At 30.1% G+C, this 21,837-nt stretch overlaps 1 protein-coding gene across 1 annotated transcript in view; it reads right to left on the bottom strand.

Moving 5' to 3' along the window:
* Nucleotides 1-4,946: 4,946 nt before the first annotated feature.
* Nucleotides 4,947-21,837, bottom strand: part of LOC119612768 (serine-rich adhesin for platelets-like) — a gene marked incomplete at its 5' end in the record, with an annotated part of 28,306 nt that continues 11,415 nt past the window's right edge. The window contains 4 exon segments of the mRNA XM_037968628.1: nt 4,947-5,955; nt 5,958-9,699; nt 17,283-17,510; nt 20,412-20,719. Of these exon segments, the coding sequence (XP_037824556.1) occupies nt 5,275-5,955; nt 5,958-9,699; nt 17,283-17,510; nt 20,412-20,719 (4,959 nt within the window).

The raw sequence follows: 21,837 nt of genomic DNA, 5'->3' as shown, positions 1-21,837 counted from the left end.
GAAATGTGGACCCTATGGGCAAAAAAAGTAAAAAATCCCATTTTTGGGATTTTCATTCCTATTTTTGGCAATTGCGGGATGCCCTTTGACCTTTTCAATTTTTTTTTTTGCATATTCTTATTTGAAATGACAAATTTAACAAGCGTTGAAAATTTCATTGAGTTTTGTTCATAAATAAAGATTTTGTCATATATTACATATTTGTTTAATTTCTAAAACTATGTTTTACATCAAAATTTTAATAGGATCGCAGATAGCTACAACAATTTAGTCCATATTTATCCCTTAATATCATTTTTTAGTTAGATATGGAAATTCTCGACCCTTTACAAAAAATTTCAAGCCAATATCTCAATTACATTCAAAAATATGTTCATTTAAACCTGTGTCCTTTAATTTCATCTTTTTCATATTTTAGTATTAAGTATGACAGCACATATTTAAATCTTATATTTACCTATTTTCTATTTGTTTGCTTATCCTTATAATGCTTATGCTTAAATTTTCAAAAATTTATAACTATTTTTTACCTAAATTTTTTCGACAGATCATTTCGTTCTGTTTCGTTTATGATCATGTAGGTAAAAATATACAGGTAATGATAATTTCGATTCATTCACTAATAAGAAATATCAATGACTGAATTACAGGTTATAGTAATATAGTCCTAAATGTTAATAGATAGACAGTTCGTAATTTTTTACTTTGGAATACCTGTATCGGAAATGACAAGAATTGGTATATAAGTAAACTTCTCAGATTTTAAGTACCATATTTAATAAATCTATAATGAAGATTACATTAAAGTACGAAGATTTGTGTTCCGTTTTATGGAGTATATCTTCAAAAGGGCCAGAAAGAATTGAAGACATTTCAAATTATATAAAAACTACATATAGTAGAAAAGTAGACAAAACAGGCATATCAAAAATTGAAAACTTTTTAAAACTTTTTGATGTAAAAAGTAAGTCTGTGGATGGAAATCAAAAGAAATTTCGATTAAAATTTTGTAGTTGGATGGAAACTACTACGGAAATCTCAACTTACAACACATCAATAGGAGCGCCTTGCAAGTCATACGAAGACTTATGTTCAAGGTAAAAAAAGAGGGTCACACAAAAACTTTTTTCAATCTCAAATGAGGAAATTGCTGATACATTTAACGAAATGCTGAAAAAGGAAAACCAACATATGGATGTCGTACATATTGCAACTATTCTTCCTAATGCATCACCAAAACGACTTAAGCGAATTGTGGAAAGTATACCAACTCCAACATCATAATCAAATTTTACTGAAGAGGAAGCAATAGCGCTTATGTTGGAACTGGGTCTCAGTCGAAATAAGTACCAAATATTAAGGAAAGCTCTGCATGAAAAAGGACACAATATATTACCATCATACAAGGCGATCCAGGAAAAAAAAAAAAACAAATTATCCTACTAAATCAACAAAAAATAATGAAGAATTGATGAGCTGCGGAAAAAAGCAGAATCCAAGAAGAATTTAAAGTTCAGATGGGATTAAACATCGACAAACCACTTTCAAGTTGCGGTAGTACAAATGACGGTAATACGTCGAGAAGGTTTTTTCGTGATTTTGAAATTACTTCAAAAATAACTGGAATCGACAAGGAGTTGCTTCGAAGAGTTAAAACTATTTTAATGGCACTGAATAGTAAACATAAAATTAATGAAAATCGATTTGGGAAATTTCTAAATTACTTGTATCTCTGTATCCATGGAGGGAACTAACACCAACAGTACACAAAGTATTGTGTCATGGTCAAATAATAATTGAATCGAATATTCTTCCACTTGGAGAGTTAACAGAAGAAGCCCAGGAAGCGAGGAATCGAGATTTTAAGCATGTTCAACTATTCAGCTCAAGAAAATGCTCCAGGCAATCACAGAATGAAGATATTTTTAATAGTTTACTTCTATCTTCTGATCCTGTTCTTTCAACTATGCGAAAAAGATGGATTTGTTATGAAACTCTATCATCTCAAAACAAGGAAGATTTAAAGGACTTATATTACCTTCTGGATATGTATACCGATATGACAGATTATTTTATAGAAAATAAGTAGTGTTAGGTAGGTTGTAAGAATTAATTGTATTATGTTTAAGATAAACAGTTCAAATAAAAAAAGCTATTATACTAACTGATGATATTGTATTAAATTGTGTTTTATATTTCGGTGGGCGGGAAAGGTAATTTGTGTGGGGTGATTTAGGTGTTGTTGTGCGTGGCTCATAATAAAATTATAATTTTTTTATTTTATATACAATATTATAATAAAATAATTAACTACATAATTTTTAAAAATTGTCCAAATATTTTATTCAACACCAAATGTATGTTCTGTCATACTTAATACTAAAATATGAAAAAGATGAAATTAAAGGACACAGGTTTAAATGAACATATTTTTGAATGTAATTGAGATATTGGCTTGAAATTTTTTGTAAAGGGTCGAGAATTTCCATATCTAACTAAAAAATGATATTAAGGGATAAATATGGACTAAATTGTTGTAGCTATCTGCGATCCTATTAAAATTTTGATGTAAATCATAGTTTTAGAAATTAAACAAATATGTAATATATGACAAAATCTTTATTTATGAACAAAACTCAATGAAATTTTCAACGCTTGTTAAATTTGTCATTTCAAATAAGAATATGCAAAAAAAAAATTGAAAAGGTCAAAGGGCATCCCGCAATTCCCAAAAATAGGAATGAAAATCCCAAAAATGGGATTTTTTACTTTTTTGCCCATAGGGTCCACATTTCTTTCAGGGCTGGGAAAATACTTTTGGAGTAAATAGAAAACATATTGAGGTTTCCAAAACTGCTTTCAGTTTTCTGATCCCAGCTTTGGGATTTTAGAACATGTCGCCCAAAGTTGAAGTTTTGATAAAAAATAGGTCATATTCGGAAGGACGCAGTGGCAACATTTTCAAAAAATAGGACAAGTTTTTTACGCCAAAGCGTTCTGCGTAAAGATACCTTTTAGAAAACTATAAAATTGTTATATGTTCTTAATAAAAATTTTATTTTTTTAATAAAAGAGTTAAGACACATTTTTGGCAAAAAAACGCCAAAAATCTAAAATTTTTTGAATTTTTAAATTAAAAAACGTATATTTTTGGATCTGTAAACAATATTGATCTGAAATTTTTTGTATATTATTGGAAATTTTGTTGTCTAACTAACAAGAAAAAATTGAGTCCATTTGGTCCAAAATTACGCCCGGTATTCAAAAAAAGGCGGACCAAGGTATGGTAAATTTTGTATCACTAAATTTTTAAATGCCTATAACTCGGATATTATAAGAGATAAGTAGTATGTCCAAGCATGTTTTTTCAAGATCTCGTCGAGCGCTTTCACAAAATATAAAAATCTTTGTATTTGGGTGAAAAACAAAAAAATGGCACGAGTTTAAAAATTTTACATGTCGTAGGTACCCTACTTTGAGCCGCCACAGCGCCGTCCCTGGGCCATCTGCAGGGTTCATCTTCAAAACTTAAACTCGAATACTCCTTGGCTACGCTCACGCCAAATTTTATCCCGATCGGATCAGCCGTTTAGAAATGCCAGATTTATTTCCAAAAAATTTCCATTCTGCCCCACTGTGTGTTGTTATGTAGAAAATTTACATAAGTGGATAATAAAATTAAGAGATGGTCCTCTTCATATTGATTAATAAAACTCTCAAAAACAAACAAAAATCACAGATGTTGAAGTGACAATTATGTATGAAAATGATTTGCATGATAATCATTATACTTTTTTCCACAATTAAGAAAAATGTTTGATAGCAGGCAAGTTCATTGAACATTAGGAACAGTTGTAAAGGGATAGAAAAGTTACATTGTGTTAATGAAACAAAAGCATTAAAACAATGAACTTTATTCCAGTAAAATCGATAAGGTAAGTTGACAACATTGCTAGAGTTATATTAATTTTAAATGAGAGAAAAATGTTTAGAAAATTTTATCGGGTTAGACATATAGGATTTGTAGTTTTTTCAAATGGAATACAACTCTGATATATTAAATTACGAATGCTTTAAATCGGTCCCCATGTATTTCATATAAATATTGTATTTCGAAAATCTTGTACTTATAAACCTTTTCTTTCAGCTCTCAAGCTCTAGTAGACTCTACCCTCTATTTACTATTTTTAATTGCAATCCTTAAAAAGGAATTTTACTAACTACCCAACACTTAAGTACTTTACATGCTTTAGTGTCACTAACATTTCCTTAACCCTGAATAATATCTACTAAAATCTAAATAAATTATTTAAATTTATGTCTAGTATCATCTACTTCTGAAAACACCTTCTTTGTTTAGCATGGTTACAAACCTATTTGTATTACTATATAGACACAATGAAGGGGATTTATGCTAAATAATAAAAAAGAACTCAAGTAGCAGCAATGCCACAATATTTCTTTGCATAAGAAATAAGTTAAAAACCAAAGTATACCTTCAAGCTGTTTCATGTTTTAATTGTATGTACTCAAGAATGTGGTGTGTATTTTTTTGGAATTTTTTTTCAAAGTAACTTGTGTTGATATTTTAGAAATGATAATTTTTGCACCATTTCCATTTAAATCTCTAGATAACACCTCGCCTATGAAAACTGTCAAATAAAGCCAAAGGTTTTAAACTAAAAAACAAGTTTGGCAAACTTAAAGGCCCTTCACACTGTCACACTTTACGTACGACAAGTCTAATGAAAAAGTAAAATGAAATTCCATCCGTATGCCAAAAAAGAGAATAAAAGTCGTATGATTTATATTTTTTGTGTTTACACGATTGGTATAAAACAATAACAAAGTAAGATGGAACAGCTGATCTAATACGACTTGCTTGTTTTTTGAATCATTTCTAAAAATGAAGAGAGCCATACGACTGTCAAATTTTCCATTCGTATTTTCTCTCAAAGTGTGATGGTTTCATTACATATTGCGTTTAGACGATCCCATCCGTTCTCTTCTACACAAAATTTTGACAGATCATATTACTTGTGTGCTCGTGTGAAGGGGGCTTTAGATTGACTTTTGGCAAATGATAATTTTACACCATTTCCATTGAAAGCATAAATCCGATAAAGTTAAATTCCTTTCCTTTTCTGTAATATTCTTCAATAAACTTGATTCCCCCCATATTCCTAATTAATTTATAAATAAACATAAATCTCTAAACTTACCAAATAAAATACTTTTAAAATTCACCTTCTCTCTTTTCACCACTCTCTAAACTCACCAAATTTCAGTAACCTCAAACTTTTGTAAAATTCTTTTACGATTCTCATCGGTAGGTCGTATAATCTTTAGGGGTTTCATTAAAACCGCCTCTATAAAGGACTTGTGATATTTTATTTGTGGTATAGAAGGTGCTATTAAACTATCCAAGTCAGAATCTGAGTCCACATCATCTTCATCCAATTTCTTGCCATTCAAAGTTGTATTCGAATTCTCGGTTAAATTGGGTGTTAAAATCGAAGGTGAATCATCGAAATTTTCCAAAGATTTATTACGCAAATAAGATGAATCCATGGAGATGGTGGACAAAGAGAACTCATCTACTAAACGTTCAAAAGATTTGGCAATTTTCCTAGACGCTGGCTGTTGATTGCCAGACGTCGGTGTTGCTGCAGTATTTTGTGGTGTTGAAGTTAAAGTAGGTTGGGCAGATAAATGGGTTTTTTGACTTGAATCGTCTAGAACATTATGCATGATATTCTTAACCTTTGTGCGAGGCAGTGATTGAAAATGATGTGGACTTGGTGTAGCTATTGAAGGAGTGAGGGAATCATTGTAGACATTGTGATTTTCTTTGTTCATTTCTAATTTCAAATCATCGTTTGCTAGTCTATAACTGTTGTTACGCTTCAAAGGCATATGCTTGTTGGCAGAAAGTGAGGGGGAGTAAGCTGATGGCTGTGGGGCCATGAGAGGGTGGTTGTTGTGGGTAAATGCGTTTTTGCATTGTTTGGGGAGTTTAATATTTTGTCGTTCGTCGTTGCTTTTTTGAGATTCGTTTTTGGGTCATCGTTATATTGAATCGATTTTTCTTTGTTGTTTGGCGTTGACGTTGTTGTTATTGCTGTTGCAAAGGGGGATTCGTTTACAACAACAACTACGTCGTCTATATCGTCGTCACTTGGATTCACATCCACTTGGGGCGGAAGTGCATTATTCGCAGCTGTTTGTTTGTGTTTGAAATTTTGGTATTTTAAATCTCTAGGTGGCAAAGGTGGTGGTGGTGGAAAAGTTGAAAGAGTTGGGGTGGGGGTGGGGGTTCTAGATGCGGATGTTGTTTCTAATGATTTTTCATTTTCAACTTTTCTTTCTTGGCTTTCGTTTTCTTTGTCTAAAACACTTTTCATATTTCGCACTGAATTTGAATTTAAAGAATTTATTTGAGCTTCCTCATTCATGCTACACATTGATGTTAGTTTTTTATTTAAATCGTTGGTGGTTTTGTTAATAATTTGTTTATTATTTACATGGTCTAGGTGTAGTGTGATGGAGGAAGAGGGGTCTGGGGATGTTATAATACTTAGAGGTTTATAAAGCTTACCTTCGTCATCTTTGGATGAGCCACTTTGTGTAGTGGTTGTTGTGGATGATGATAATGAGGAGGATGCCGTTGATGATATGGTGGAGCCAGTACTTGAAGCTGTCGATTTAGTTGATGGAGAATGCATAGACTGTTGATGGAAATAGGGATTGGTGCCATTGGCTATTAAATGCTTGGTATTATTGACATTGGCGTTGCTGCCGCCAGTGTCTTTATTGTACACCGCATATTGGGAAGTCATATAAAACCCGGACATTTCGTTGGCAGTGTATTGTTGCTGTTGCAGTTCTACCGGTGTAGAAGGCAGTGGTCTTTGGAGATGCGATTTATTTATTATGGGCCGGACATTGGCAATTTTTCGTGGATTTGCATTGCCCTTGTTGAGTAAAAGTAATTTTGCGGCTGGATTAACACTTTCACTTGCCGTATTGCGTATTGTAGTATCGATACTTTCGTTTTCAACTTCCTTATAGTCGTCGTCTAAAGCGTCCTCTTGTTGCCGTTTAACGTACGGACCCGGTGCGAATGTTGTGTGCGCGCCTTTACGTCGTTTCAAACTATCGGAATCATAGATTGGTTTGCCTTGTGCATTCAAACGTACTCTCGCTCCTTTATGGGGTGAAACGTGCGGCGAAGAGGCTGCAGACGATGGTGGTGTGTTTTGCAAGTAGCTGAGAGCATTTGTTGAAGCAGATGCTGCAATTTCTGAACGTAATTCATTTATTTCAGCATACATGGGTATGGACGCGGCTGCCGCTCTCGTCATTGTTGTTGTTGTTGTGTTTGCCATTGTTGGCAAATTGCTTTGTTTTGTTTCCTCAATAAATTGCGATTCTGCGCCCTGTTTATTTCTTTGTTCTTGCAATTGTGTCTCTCTATTAAAACTACCCTTCTCACTTTTACTACTCATCGACTGAGATTCCTTAGCATAAGCTTTTTGTATGTTTCTTGGCAGTTCATTCAATGAAACATACTCTGTGGGTTTTGGCAGTCTATTCAACACATTGTTGGAGTAATAAATACCCAGGCCGGTGTTCGCAGAAGCTTTAGGCATATTTTGAGCAGACTGTAAAGCTTTCTTGTTATTATTACTAACATCAGCAGAGATGTAGACATATTCACCGGCCATATCATAAAGCTCATCATCGTTGATAACAGTAAGCTCTTGGGAAGGCAAAGCTTTGGAGGGTGATTTCTTAATATTGGGCAAAACAACCTTAAGTTTATCCATTAGCGACATGTTAGCTTTAACATGATTCAAATTATTGTCGACTTCCTGTAAAGAAAGCTTTTCATCCTCTTCAATGTCAGTTAAATCTTTGAAACTGTCTTCTGTTAGCGTCTTATTAAGCTCATCGTCTTCGTCATCGTGGCCATTACTTTGCTCCTCATGGGCTTGATTCTCATCATCACTAGTAGAGGGCGTTATTATACACATTGAGGGTATACGTTTGGCGTTCAAAGCTGTTTTCTGCCTCATACGCTCTATACGTTCTACACCCTCCAGATCTGAACTTTCCGAATATTCAATTTCATTTGAGGCTGAGGGCAAAGGTAAAGCTTGGCGCTTCTTAATTTGTTCACTGTAATTAAATTCTTCTTCTTGGGATTCGGGTGTATCTATATTTTGCATATTATCACTTAAATCATCAGAGCAAGTGGTCAGCTTTAGTGAGGCATTGACATTTCTCTTTATGGTACCAGTTCTTTCTAAAGTACTGCCTATAGTACTGCTGGATATGCTGCGCTCGAGTGTGGATGTTGAAGCTGTACTGTGTCTAAGAGAACTTATACGTTCGGGTACTTCGGGACCACAACTGGCCAAGCTGTTGTTGAGGCTGGACTGTTCAGCACCACTGTTGTGAGCCATTAGGGTAGTGCAAACTGTACCAGCCGAACTGGTGGTGGTTGAGGTAGAACCTCTGCCAAATAACTCATATTCATTCTCGGCCATAAGGGTTTGTTGCGAATTATTGTTATAGGATAATTGCGATTGCCCAAAGGAGGCATTAAAGGGTTGACCTCCAATCTGGAAATTGCTCATATTGAATTCTTCTTCTTTCAGAGTTCTAAGACCACTATCCATATGAAAGGAGGTGTAATAGCCTTCAGTATCGCAAGAATAAGCCGAACTGGTCTCATCATCCAAGTGATTAGGATAAGTGCCCTCCATGTTGTTGGCATTTATTTGCAAATCCGGAGTAGCGGTACCCTCACTTGTTACACTCGACGAAGCGGAGGTATTGAAAAATCTTCTGCGACTTAACATGGAGGAGGGTGGAGCAGAACCATTATGAAAACTGGACACATTTAAAGAAGTATTCGAAGCACTCGATTTGGGCTGTAGAGTGATCTCACTGCCTATCGAAGCCCGACCGGACTCAGAGCTGGCACTCCAATTGCCGCTGCTCGAATGGGGTTGGTCATCTTTGCTGCCCAAACCATTAATGCGCCTCTGGCGATTCAAAGAAGAAGTATCTCTCAGCTTTACATTCGCACATACCGAATTCAAGTGAAGTTTTCCTCTCAAGTGGCCCGAACTGCTAACACTCATCGATTTCTCGGACGACGAATACGAGGGTTTTCGTTCATGCGAAAACCGACTTTCGTTCGTGCGCTGTGTTATCAAATCATGTACCCGACAATCCTCATCGACATCTGTACCCGATTTCTCACCTATCTTGGCCGTGGACGAAGTCTTATTCGATGATCCACTAGCCGAACCCGAAGCTGAACATATTTCTGCTTTCTCCGTTGAAGAATTATGCGAACTAGTACCCGAAGTATTTAAATCATTGCTACAACCACTGCTGTCGATGGTGGACAGTGTGGAAGCGTGCTGTTGTGTTAATTCACCATTATTGTTTCTCTGCATAAACTTGAAACGATTGCGGCCCCATTGTTTAAGTGAATTAAGACGGGTCAACGTATTCTTTCCCTTATCATATGGCAAGGCAACAGATTCTTTTTTTAATATATCGCTCGACTTGCTGCGACCAAATTTCTTCGATGTTGTTCCCAAGCGACTGCGTTGATCCCCATTTCCATCTTCAGTCGAAGCTAAAGCAGTTTTAAGCTCGCCACTAGTAGCCGTCGAATCGCTAAAGTTTGTTAATAAGTTTGTTTTTGTGGATTTTTTTGTTTGTTTTCGATATGTTTGTAATTGTTGTTGGAAACAATTTTATGATTTGGTACATTTTAATTTGTTTAAGGAGGAATTATCGAAAATTAAAAAAAAATTACAAATCATATGATTTCGGGAGAAATTTTGATACAAATGGAAAGGATTTTTTTTTGGGGGGGTTAGGGATTGAGGAAGAAATGAAAAAGAAGAAAAACAAAATGTTTTAAGGTTAGTTTTTATGTTAAAAAATTAAATGAACATGATAAAATAAAAAATAATATAATACATATATATAAAAAATTATGAGTAATGATAAATGAGAGGAAGAGAAGAGAATAGAATAGAAGAAATATAGAGATAGCGAAAGTAAAGAAATTTTTGTTCGAAAATATGTAAATGAGAGTGAGATATAAAGTTCAATTAGCTTCTAATGACAATTATTAATATAGTAAAAATTAACGTTTAATTTTTTCTTGAAATTTCCCAAATTATGATCTAATTTCTTTAAGAGTCTTTAATCTTTTTAATTTTAGTTTCAGAATTTTATAAAAATCATATTTTTTCTAGATCTGTAAGGGCTATGAATCGAAATTGATTTCATAGAATTTTGAATGGTTTGTCAATATTTAAAATAATTATTCTGAAACATTTTAATAGATTTTGAAACATTTTAATTGATCAGAAAATATCTGCAGTTTGACATTATTTTAAATTTCTTCTTAATTAACTTTAATGTTGTCAAAAGTTAAAAAAATTGATAAAGAGTATAAAAAGAAAGTTAAAGAGTAAAGAAATTGTGTAAAAAGAAATAAGGAACTGAGAACAAGAGTGTTTGATAGTAGCAAAGAGATGAAACAGTTAAATAAGAGAGTTATGAAGAGATAAGTAAATGATAGTTTTAAGGTGAAAAGTGAAAAGCAGTAAAATCAGAAATGAATTTAAATAAATATGACTAAAATAAAAACATGACAAAAAATATTTATAAATGTGTTTAGGAATAGAAAAAGATTTCAGTATTACATTTATTCAACTAATTAAAAAATAAAACATTTTAAACGAAAAGCCTACAAATTATTGTGATTTTTTTTCTCTCTAAATAGTTTAATCTTTAATGAGTTGTTAACTCCTCTCAAATCATTAAAATATTTTGAATATTTAATGATGTCTAATGGACATATGGTAAATCTCTAAAACACAACAATAATAAATGCATTTTTTTGTTTTTAATTTAAATTGTTATAATAAAAATTGGAGCATTTTTTTCAAGTGCTTTCCCTTGTTTATATTTTAAACAAATGCTCTAACATTTCCCCTTATTCCCAGCGATAATGCACTTTCAATCATAGATTATCATTTAAAATAATTTGTGTTGTTATTGTTAAAGAAATTAATTAAAAACCAACAAGACTTGTACAAAAAAAAAAAAATAATAAAATATTTGATTATTTTGTTAAAGATTACAAAACATTATTTTTTATTTAAAATCTAAACAATTTCTTTTTTTTTAGTTTTAATATGAGGGGAAGTGGTATTTACTTTTCGTAACAAGAAGAAGATGTTTGTTTTTGTTTTGGCATTTGTTTATGTTTCTCATTAATTTTTAAAAAGAGAAATAATTTCAATTGCATGGGGTTCTAAACCAGACATGGAAAAGTGATATTTTAAAGTAGTACTAGTTTTAAAGTAATAAACTAATTTTCTGCTAGACTAAAGACTAGACTAGATTATAGAATAGACTAGACTAGACTATAGACTAGACTATAGACTAGACTATAGACTAGACTATAGACTAGACTATAGACTAGACTATAGACTAGACTATAGACTAGACTATAGACTAGACTATAGACTAGACTATAGACTAGACTATAGACTAGACTATAGACTAGACTATACACTAGACTATACACTAGACTATAGACTAGAGTATAGACTAGACTATACACTAGACTATAGACTAGACTATAGACTAGACTATAGACTAGACTATAGACTAGACTATAGACTAGACTATAGACTAGACTATAGACTAGACTATAGACTAGACTATAGACTAGACTATAGACTAGACTATAGACTAGACTATAGACTAGACTATAGACTAGACTATAGACTAGACTATAGACTAGACTATAGACTAGACTATAGACTAGACTATAGACTAGACTATAGACTAGACTATAGACTAGACTATAGACTAGACTATAGACTAGACTATAGACTAGACTATAGACTAGACTATAGACTAGACTATAGACTAGACTATAGACTAGACTATAGACTAGACTATAGACTAGACTATAGACTAGACTATAGACTAGACTATAGACTAGACTATAGACTAGACTATAGACTAGACTATAGACTAGACTATAGACTAGACTATAGACTAGACTATAGACTAGACTATAGACTAGACTATAGACTAGACTATAGACTAGACTATAGACTAGACTATAGACTAGACTATAGACTAGACTATAGACTAGACTATAGACTAGACTATAGACTAGACTATAGACTAGACTATAGACTAGACTATAGACTAGACTATAGACTAGACTATAGACTAGACTATAGACTAGACTATAGACTAGACTATAGACTAGACTATAGACTAGACTATAGACTAGACTATAGACTAGACTATAGACTAGACTATAGACTAGACTATAGACTAGACTATAGACTAGACTATAGACTAGACTATAGACTAGACTATAGACTAGACTATAGACTAGACTATAGACTAGACTATAGACTAGACTATAGACTAGACTATAGACTAGACTATAGACTAGACTATAGACTAGACTATAGACTAGACTATAGACTAGACTATAGACTAGACTATAGACTAGACTATAGACTAGACTATAGACTAGACTATAGACTAGACTATAGACTAGAGATAGACTAGACTATAGACTAGACTATAGACTAGACTATAGACTAGACTATAGACTAGACTATATAAATTAGAAAAAGTACCAAAAATGTCAAAAAGTTCTGAAAAATGTACTAAAGTACAGAATTTTCCATTCCTGTTCTAAACACTTGTACTTATAAGTGTTTTTGTTTTGATAATAATTTTCCTGGGAATTTAATTTTTTATTCAAAATAGCATCTATTTGTTTATTTTATTAATGGTTTATTTAAATTGAGGTTTATTGATTGTTTGGTATGCTTTTTCAGTGATTATAATAATCATTATTGCAGCTGTAAACATTACATTGAAACCCTACAGTTTGTAAGTTATCTACCCAGCAAATTTGAGAAAAAGAAAGTTGTAAAGGAAGATTTTGTTTTAATTATAACTTAAACCCTAAAACACTTAAACCTAAAACAAACATAAACGTTGCCAAAATTAAGCCTATAAACAAAGAGTAGTAAAAAAACTGAATTATTTAAAGCACAAAACTTTTGCAACATGTTGCCATAAAAATGCTACTGGCGTCCAGAAACCAAAAAAAAATATCTTAAAAATTATGTTTTGCTTTTTGTAAAACATACGCAATATGCATGTTGCATAACTTTAAATGACAAAAACAAACATAAATCCATTGTTCATGAAATTACTGCAGTTAGTCTGACTCTTTTTCTTGTACCAAAATAACCCAGCAAACATTTGTCCAAAAAAATTTTATTTCAAAATATGTAATTTTTTATTCAAAATTTTATTTTTATGGCCATCAAGTTTATATTGTTTAAGTTTAAAATAAAAATTTCTCATAAATTTTATTAAATATTTGCTGGGTTGATTACCTCCCAATAAAATTGCCAAAAAATTTGCAACCATGTAAAGGTACTAAAGGAAACTACACAGACAACCTTTTTATGCCTATGTTGCATTAAAAAAAAATACAAAGATAGAGAGCGAAAGAGAGAGAGAGAGAAAATAACGGTTAAAATGATTTATGTTTATGTGCTGGTTACATTGTCTGCACACAATGGTTTACCCTAAAAATATGCAATGAAAAAAACTTTTCAATGGCACAAAGATAAAAATATCAGACAAATAAAATAAGTAGACGACTTCTTTAAAGGAGAAGGTACTCACCAAGAAATGTTATCATAACAATAACAATACATTTTTAGGAAAATTTTTAAAATTTGTTCTAAATTAACTAGTTCTAGAACAGATGGAAACCGAACCACTTAACATTCTTGAACAGCGACATTGGAACCAATAATATTGTTATTACTTCTGAAACATTATTAAAGTACTAAAGTACTTCTAGGGAGTTTGGTACTACACTAGTTCGATGAAATATATACTAGATCCGAAATAACTATTTGGAACTGATACAAACTAATCCATTTGACATTCTTAAACAGCTATATTGGAACCAACAATTCCGCGATTACTTCTGAAATATTGATCTGTGAAACATTATTGTCGTACTAAAGTACTGCTAAAAAGTTTGGTACCACACTAGTTCAATGGAATACTAGATCCGAAAGTTCAAAAAACTATATATCTAAACAGATCTTTAAGGAATTGAACAAATTGTAATCGTTGCAAAGGAACTAGTTCCATAACTGCATAAACATATATGTATGTTCCTAAAAGCATCCTTATAACTGGTATGAGGATTACAAAATAGAATGAAAGTCATTGATGAACTGGTTCCAGAACATTTTCACACAATGAGTGTTGAATCCATAAACCTTTCATAAAACCTATTCTAAAGGTGAAAAAGGTCGTGAATTCTAAGAAATGTTTCGTCGTAAAAAAATACAAAATTGTACGAAAAATTTCATAAAAATGTGGCGTGTTTTTCTTTAATATTATGAAAGAAACTAAATTTTATTTTGCTTCAATAAAATGTTTTTTTGTAAAGTTAGACAAGGATTATTTTTAGGCTAACTAATGCACTTTTTCCTGGGATATTTTATATATTTAAAGGTATTGGTGTTTGTTCTCTTCAATCTGGCCAATCTCAAATCAGTGTTTTACTATAATTTCAATAAGCATACCTTCCCCAACATAAATTTTTGATAAGAATATGATGACAAGTAATACTGAAATCTTGTTTTTATGGTTTTATGTTTGTCTAAAGGCCTAAAAAACTTGACATGATTTATAATGATGAGGATTTGGTTATTTTTAACGCAAAAAAAACTGCATGAATATATATTAAAACTTTTAAATAAAATTAAATTTTCATTAAAAAAAGGGTGATGGTAACATATTAAGCAAAAAGGTGATAAACTAAAGTTTATAAGGACTTAAAAAAATGGATTCTAAATGAAAAAATTTAATTGTGAATGTAAAAAAAATGTAGATGAAGTTTATTTTTATTAATTTATATAAATAATTTACAAAATTAGTTGTTAAGGTAATTAATAAAATTTGTTCAAAACAAATTTCAAATAAAATTTAACAGGATTAAAGCATTTTTTTGATTTTTGAGCTAAGCTTTTGGCAAATTATGGTTAAAATTTTTAAAATTTAATATATTTAACATTCATTCATAACAATAAAAACTAAACATTCATTTAATGTAAATATTTATATGTACATTTCAACTAAAATGAAATAAAATTCATGCTGTGCTAGAAAAATCATAACGTTTAAGGTTTTTTTTTCTTCATTCGTGTTTTTTAGTCTTGCAGAAAGAAAAAACACAACATTGACATTTAACTAAATAACAAAATGCTGCTAAAAATGATTAAAAGAGCTTTTTTAAAAAAAAATAAACGAATATTTTTAACATTTAATTTTTCATTTTGCATACCAATAAGAAACTTAGGTATTCCAAAAACAGCATAACAAATGCTTAAAAAAAGAAGGTAATAAGAAAAAAATAATCACAATAATTTCTAGGTTCAAAAAATTAAATGGAAATTAAAAAAAAAAAAAACATTTAAAAACTTTAACTAGACAAATACATAAAAAAGTAATATTTTCATATAGTTTTTAAACAAAATTTAACTAAAAATTTAAAAAAATATTGCATAGTTATTGATTAAAGCTTAACAACATGAGCAACATTCTTTAAGAAATGTCAACTAATTCTTCCATCCAAAATTAATCCACATTTTCTATAGAAAATTTGTCTTAAAAAGCTTTGGTCCATAATCATAGTCAAACACTAAAGTCGGTTCTTTTTAAAAACAACTTTAATATTTAAACCTGTTACTAACTGTTTCTTAACTATAGTGCAAATTAATAATGTTTTTAAGTTGATCCAGCTTTAAGTGGGTGCTTAGTAAAATGTTTGAAATTTTGCATACAAACTGGCAGGGTTCTATAAATCGACTTTCGAATAATCGAACAATCGACTTTTTGTCTAAAAAAGTCGAAGTCGACTATTTTGTTCCAAAAAAGTCGATAACTCGACTATCGTCTGTGAAAAAAGTCGACTTTGTTAATAAAAGTCGAAAAGTCTGAAAGACGTAAAGTCGAAAAAGTCGATAAGTCGAAAAAAGTCGAAAAGTCAAAAAAAGTCGAAAAGTCGGAAAAAGCCGAAAAAAGTCGAAAACTCGAAAATTGTAGAAAAAAGTCGAATAGTCGAAAATTTAAAAAAAGTGGAAAAAATCAAAAACTCTAAAATAGTCGGAAAAACTCGAAAAAAGTAAAAAAATAGTCGAAAAAAAAGTCGAAAGAAGTCGAAAATATAGTCAAAAAGTCGAAAAAAATCAAAAAGTCGAAAAATCGGAAAAAGTCGAAAAGTCGACTATTTATAAAATACTTATAGTCGAAAAGTCTAAAAGTCGACTTTTAATTAAATGAAAAAAGTCGAAAAATCGACTTTTCATAAAATGCAAAAAGTCGAGAAATCGACTTTTAACTAAATGAAAAAAGTCGTAAAGTCGACTTTTCGTTTCAACTATAGAACCCCACAAACTGGTATAAATACTGTATAAGTGGCATCTCTGCACAGCTGATGCAATAAAAGAACCAAGAAATAAACAAAATATAAATTGTTATTTTAACATTTTAAAGAAAAATAAAAAAAACTGTGTTCAATTATTTTTCAACACTTTTTCCATAATTTATAAAAAATTAACATAATTCATACGTTTGTTTTTGTGTTTGGTTTGTTTTGATCTTGTAACTTTTGATAAATGACAAACAGCTGATAGAGTTAAAGTGATGTTAACTTTGTTAAAAACAACTTCAGCTTGTTTTAAGTATAAAACTGATTTTAGCCGAAAAAGTAAGCTTTTTCTCGTCTATAGTAGCTGAAAAGTATACATTTTAATAAATGATACTTAAAGTATATTTTTTTGATGACTATGATTATGGCCCTTTATTTTTAAGAAAAGGTGTTTTTATTTTCATTTTCTATAGAAAAATGATAACAACATTTTTTAAATTTTTAACTGAAAAGTGTTTAAAAACTATTTATATATTACTTTAATAAAACATTTAAATAAATGCAATACAACAAAATCTAGTTTAATATAAAAAAACTATTTTTTGAAAAAATAAAGCTTTTTTTTTAAATTCCACTAACTGGAAACTTTTAACTTTATTCATAATTTATTTATATTCCTATAAAACTTAAATTAATATAAAAGAAATTTCAAAAAATGAAGCAAAACACATACCCATTTGCTGCATCTTGTATTTCCTTTTGATCTATGCCGGCTATAGTGTTTCTTCGTTTGCCACAAGCCTTGCGCGATCTAGAACGTCTTGAGACGGTTTGTACATCTTCGTTTAGATTGTTTGTATCGGGCATGTGGGTAAAGACACCAGTGGTTGATTTACGAGCCATACACATGCGTTGAAAACGTTTACCGGATGTATCAACAGATATGACTTCGGCAGGATATCTAAGTTAAAAAAAACATACATTTTTCTTTATAGTTTCCAATAAGTAAACATTTTCGTTTAATAAAACTATTTACAAGTCATTATTTACAAAATGAACACTTTTTAACTTGACCTTAACTTTGTCTATATTACTTCAAAAGGGTGTTTGTCTGTCTTTATTTACTGGTCATTCTAAACACTAAATAACAATTTTATGACCCTTCTCTTTAAACCATAAAAATCTAAGTTTTATGCTTAAGTAAACAAATCAGGAATAAACTACAAAAATTACGGTAGTTAAATTAACCAACAATGGTTTCTTTCTAATGACTTGACACGACGACGTAGTGTATAAGATGATCAACATCGTGACTTTGAAAATTAAATTAAAATAGAAACAAGAAAAGATGTTAACCAAAAGACCACATTATTTGTATATTTATAACAACAAAAACTACTATTTATTCTAAATGAAAATAGTAGTAATAGTTATACGTTATAGTGCAACCATGGGGTTGGGCTGTTAATAATAACGCCTAAGAATGCAATTAACCTTTAAGGTTAACTGACAACAAAAACAACATCAAAAGCATTAACTAAACAGACAGTAAGAGTAACTTTATCAGGGATGGGAAGAGAAATTTTTTAAAATTGAATGTTATTCAACATTTCACGTGAAATAAGTATGTTCCCTTTTCACTTTTTTCATTCACTAACTTTGAGCAACTTTTTCTATAGAAAAGTTGTCATAATATGAGCAACTTTTTTTATATAGAAAAGTTGTCATAATATGAGCAACTTTTTTTGTATAGAAAAGTTGTCATAATATGAGCAACTTTTTCTATAGAAAAGTTTTCATAATATGAGCAATTTTTTCTATAGAAAAGTTGTCATAATATGAGCAACTTTTTCTATAGAAAAGTTGTCAAAATATGACTAGAAAAGTTGTCATAATATGAGCAACTTTTTCTATAGAAAAGTTGTCATAATATGAGCAACTTTTTCTATAGAAAAGTTGTCATAATATGAGCAACTTTTTCTATAGAAAAGTTGTCATAATATGAGCAACTTTTTCTATAGAAAAGTTGTCATAATATGAGCAACTTTTTCTATAGAAAAGTTGTCATAATATGAGCAACTTTTTCTATAGAAAAGTTGTCATAATATGAGCAACTTTTTCTATAGAAAAGTTGCCATAATATGAGCAACTTTTTCTATAAAAAAGTTGTCATAATATGAGCAACATTTTTTATAGAAAAGTTGTCATAATATGAGAAACTTTTTTATAGAAAAATTGTCATAATATGAGAAACTTTTTCCATAGAAAAGTTTTCATAATATGAGAAACTTTTTCTATAAAAAAATTGTCATAATGTGAGCAACTATTTCTTTGTCATTCCGTTTGTAATTTCCACAATATAATTTTCCGACCCTATAAAGTATATACATATATTCTGAATCCTCATGGATAGCGGAATCGATTAAGCCATGTCCGTCTGTGTGTCTGTTGAAATCAGATTAAGCCATATCCGTCTGTGTGTCTGTTGAAATCAATTTTATGAAGACCCCAGATATCTTTGGAATCCAAATCTTCAATAATTATGTCAGACATGCTTTCGAAATTTTTCTTTTTAAAATTGTCAAAATTCGTCCATAAATAACGGAGATATAAGCAAAAATCAAAGACAACCTCTAAAAATTTCATCAAAAAAGGAAAATTTTTTGCATGCTTATTGAAATGTGTGCTGATTCTATTTCGTTGTGTATTTTGTTTTTATTTTTTTTGTGTATTTTGTTTCGTATGTTCGGATGTGTTGATTTCTTTTCGTTGTGTATTTTGTTACGTATGTTTGGATGTCTGTTGGTTTCATTGCGTTGTGTATATTGTTTTTGTTTTTTGTGTATTTTGTTTCGTATGTTTGCATGTCTTTTGATTTCATTTATAGAAAATCACTACTTTTCATAGAAAAACTCTACATTTCCTTTATAAGAATATAAGCAACAATTCCATCTCTAAGAATATAAGCAACTATTCCATCTCTGTACCACCAAATAGTCGTTAAAACAACTACAAAAACATCTTCCTTTAGGCATAATTATTACTTTTTTTGTTGGTTTCTATAACACCTTAAAATAAAACTTTTTTGCTGGATTGTAATGTGTTTAGTATTATTACTATTACTAGTTATTGCCTTTGATTTTATAGGTTTTTATGTAATAAGATTTTCTAAAAGAAAAAAAGTTTAATTTCATGCCATACAAACACAAAAAAATAAACAAAAACTCTTCATTACTTTTAATAACTGGAAACGCCTTTTGATCTACTGTATAAAAATGCAAGTTTAAATACATACACTGAATTCATTAAGAATTTAAAATGAATCGTCAGTTATAATATGCCTTTAAAAAAAACCTAACGCTGTAGTTTACATTGTGTTTTTTAATAAAAACGCAATAGCTGCAAAACAAATCTATAGGCGTATACTTGAAAACAAATTTTTTTCAAGTATTTCAAAAAAAATAACTCTTTTGCTCTATGAAAACCACAAATTAACATGCTTGAGTACTTTGCTAAATAAATAACAATTTAAAAATATATAAACAAAAAAAAATTTACATAAAAAATATGTATAAAATTTACCAGGTTTTTATGTTAATAAATATACAAAATTTTTAAGGGCCTGTATGCAAATTAGTTTGAAGTGATTTGCACCACAACATATAGCGCCCAAAAACACACTCGAGAGGCAATTTCATTTAAAATTAATAGTTTTTTATGCTTTTCTCTGGCATACAACTATAAATCATGCTAAAGTTTATTATAAATAAAGTTTTATGACAAAATCATGTTCATGGTTGACTACTTTTTTTGTTTTTGTTTTTTTTAACGAAATTTAATGAATTTTAAAAAATTGGCTTACCTTAATGCTATTATTTTACATTGTTCTTCGGGTGAGGGCAGTCGATGATTTAAAGGCACATCTTTATTGATATCATTAGGAATTTGACTGTTATCTATAGTGTTACTAACATTAATGGAATATAATGCATCTACAGCATCAGCTGATAGAACGGACGGAGAAAGGGCTGGTGTTAGAATGCCATTATCACCAATACACACCGATGTACTAATCGATGTATCAACATGATGCATACAATCGGGTGTGACGGTAACATCACCGAGGGCTTCAGAAGAAGTCCATTTGCGCAAATCTTCAATGGCGGCGGGCTAAAAAAAAAAAAAAAAAAATTAATTGTTAATTATTAAACTTTTAACATATTTATTTGCTAAAATTTTCTTCTTTATATTTAAATGTATTTTTCATCCTAAATGTAGGCTATTAATTTATAGATTATTTGTTTCAACCCACAAAAATATGCAACAAAATGTATTTAATGGTCACCTTAATGCTTTTAAGGTTATTTTCAACGAGAAAAGTTAGATATTTCAAGCCTAAAAGTATGTCCTTTCCTAAAATAAGCAATTCAAACTAAATTTGTAAAAAGTTTTTCTAAAATATTAGCTTGTTTTCACAATACTAATACTTAAAGTTGTGCTATTGTTAACAAACACAATACGTCTTATAGAAATTATACATCTGGTTCAACCCTAAAGTATGCTTTAATTAATAATATTAAATTCCTATTATACCTGACCTACATTAGACTAATAAGTATTCTGTATAACAAGTTTTCTTGAAGTTGTTTCATTGATAAAGTTATTTCTACTTTATTGGTGTATACCCAAATGTATGCTATCAATTTTATCAATATTTCTTTGTAACACCTGTTCTTAATAGTGCAAATACATGAGAATATTCGTAAAAGCCATTTTAACATTAAGTCCAAAAGTATGTCATTAGATTTTAGTTTTGAAACATGACAAATTTTATTGTTTTTTGCAAACAATAAAATTAGAAGGAATTTTTAAAGACTGCCCAAGCATTAAACATGAAAATTTCTTCTATAGAAAAATTCTTATAAAATAAGAGACTTTTTCTAAAGAAAAATTATTATAATATTAAAAACTTTTTCTATAGAAAAATGTTCATAAAAGAAATAATAGAAAAATTGTGCTGAAAAAATGCCATAAAATGAACAAATTTTTTCTATAGAAATTTTTTTTATAAAATGAACAACTTTTTCCATAATAAAATTGTCATAAAATGAACAACTTTTTCTATAAAAAAGTTGTCATTAATTGAATAACTTTTTCTATAGAAAAGTTGTCATAAAATGAGCAATTTTTTCTATAGAAAAATTGTCATAAATTAAATATATTTTCTTATAGAAAAATTGTCATAAAATGAACAACTTTTTCTATAGAAAAGATATCATAAAATGAGC

The sequence above is a fragment of the Lucilia sericata genome, unplaced genomic scaffold, assembly GCF_015586225.1.
Source record: "Lucilia sericata isolate MDLA Ls3-8-SP2 unplaced genomic scaffold, ASM1558622v1 Contig001826F_arrow, whole genome shotgun sequence".
Classification (NCBI taxonomy): Eukaryota; Metazoa; Arthropoda; class Insecta; order Diptera; family Calliphoridae; genus Lucilia; species Lucilia sericata.
The sequence above is the reverse complement of the archived record's forward strand: the minus strand, read 5'-3'. Positions and strand labels throughout refer to the sequence as shown.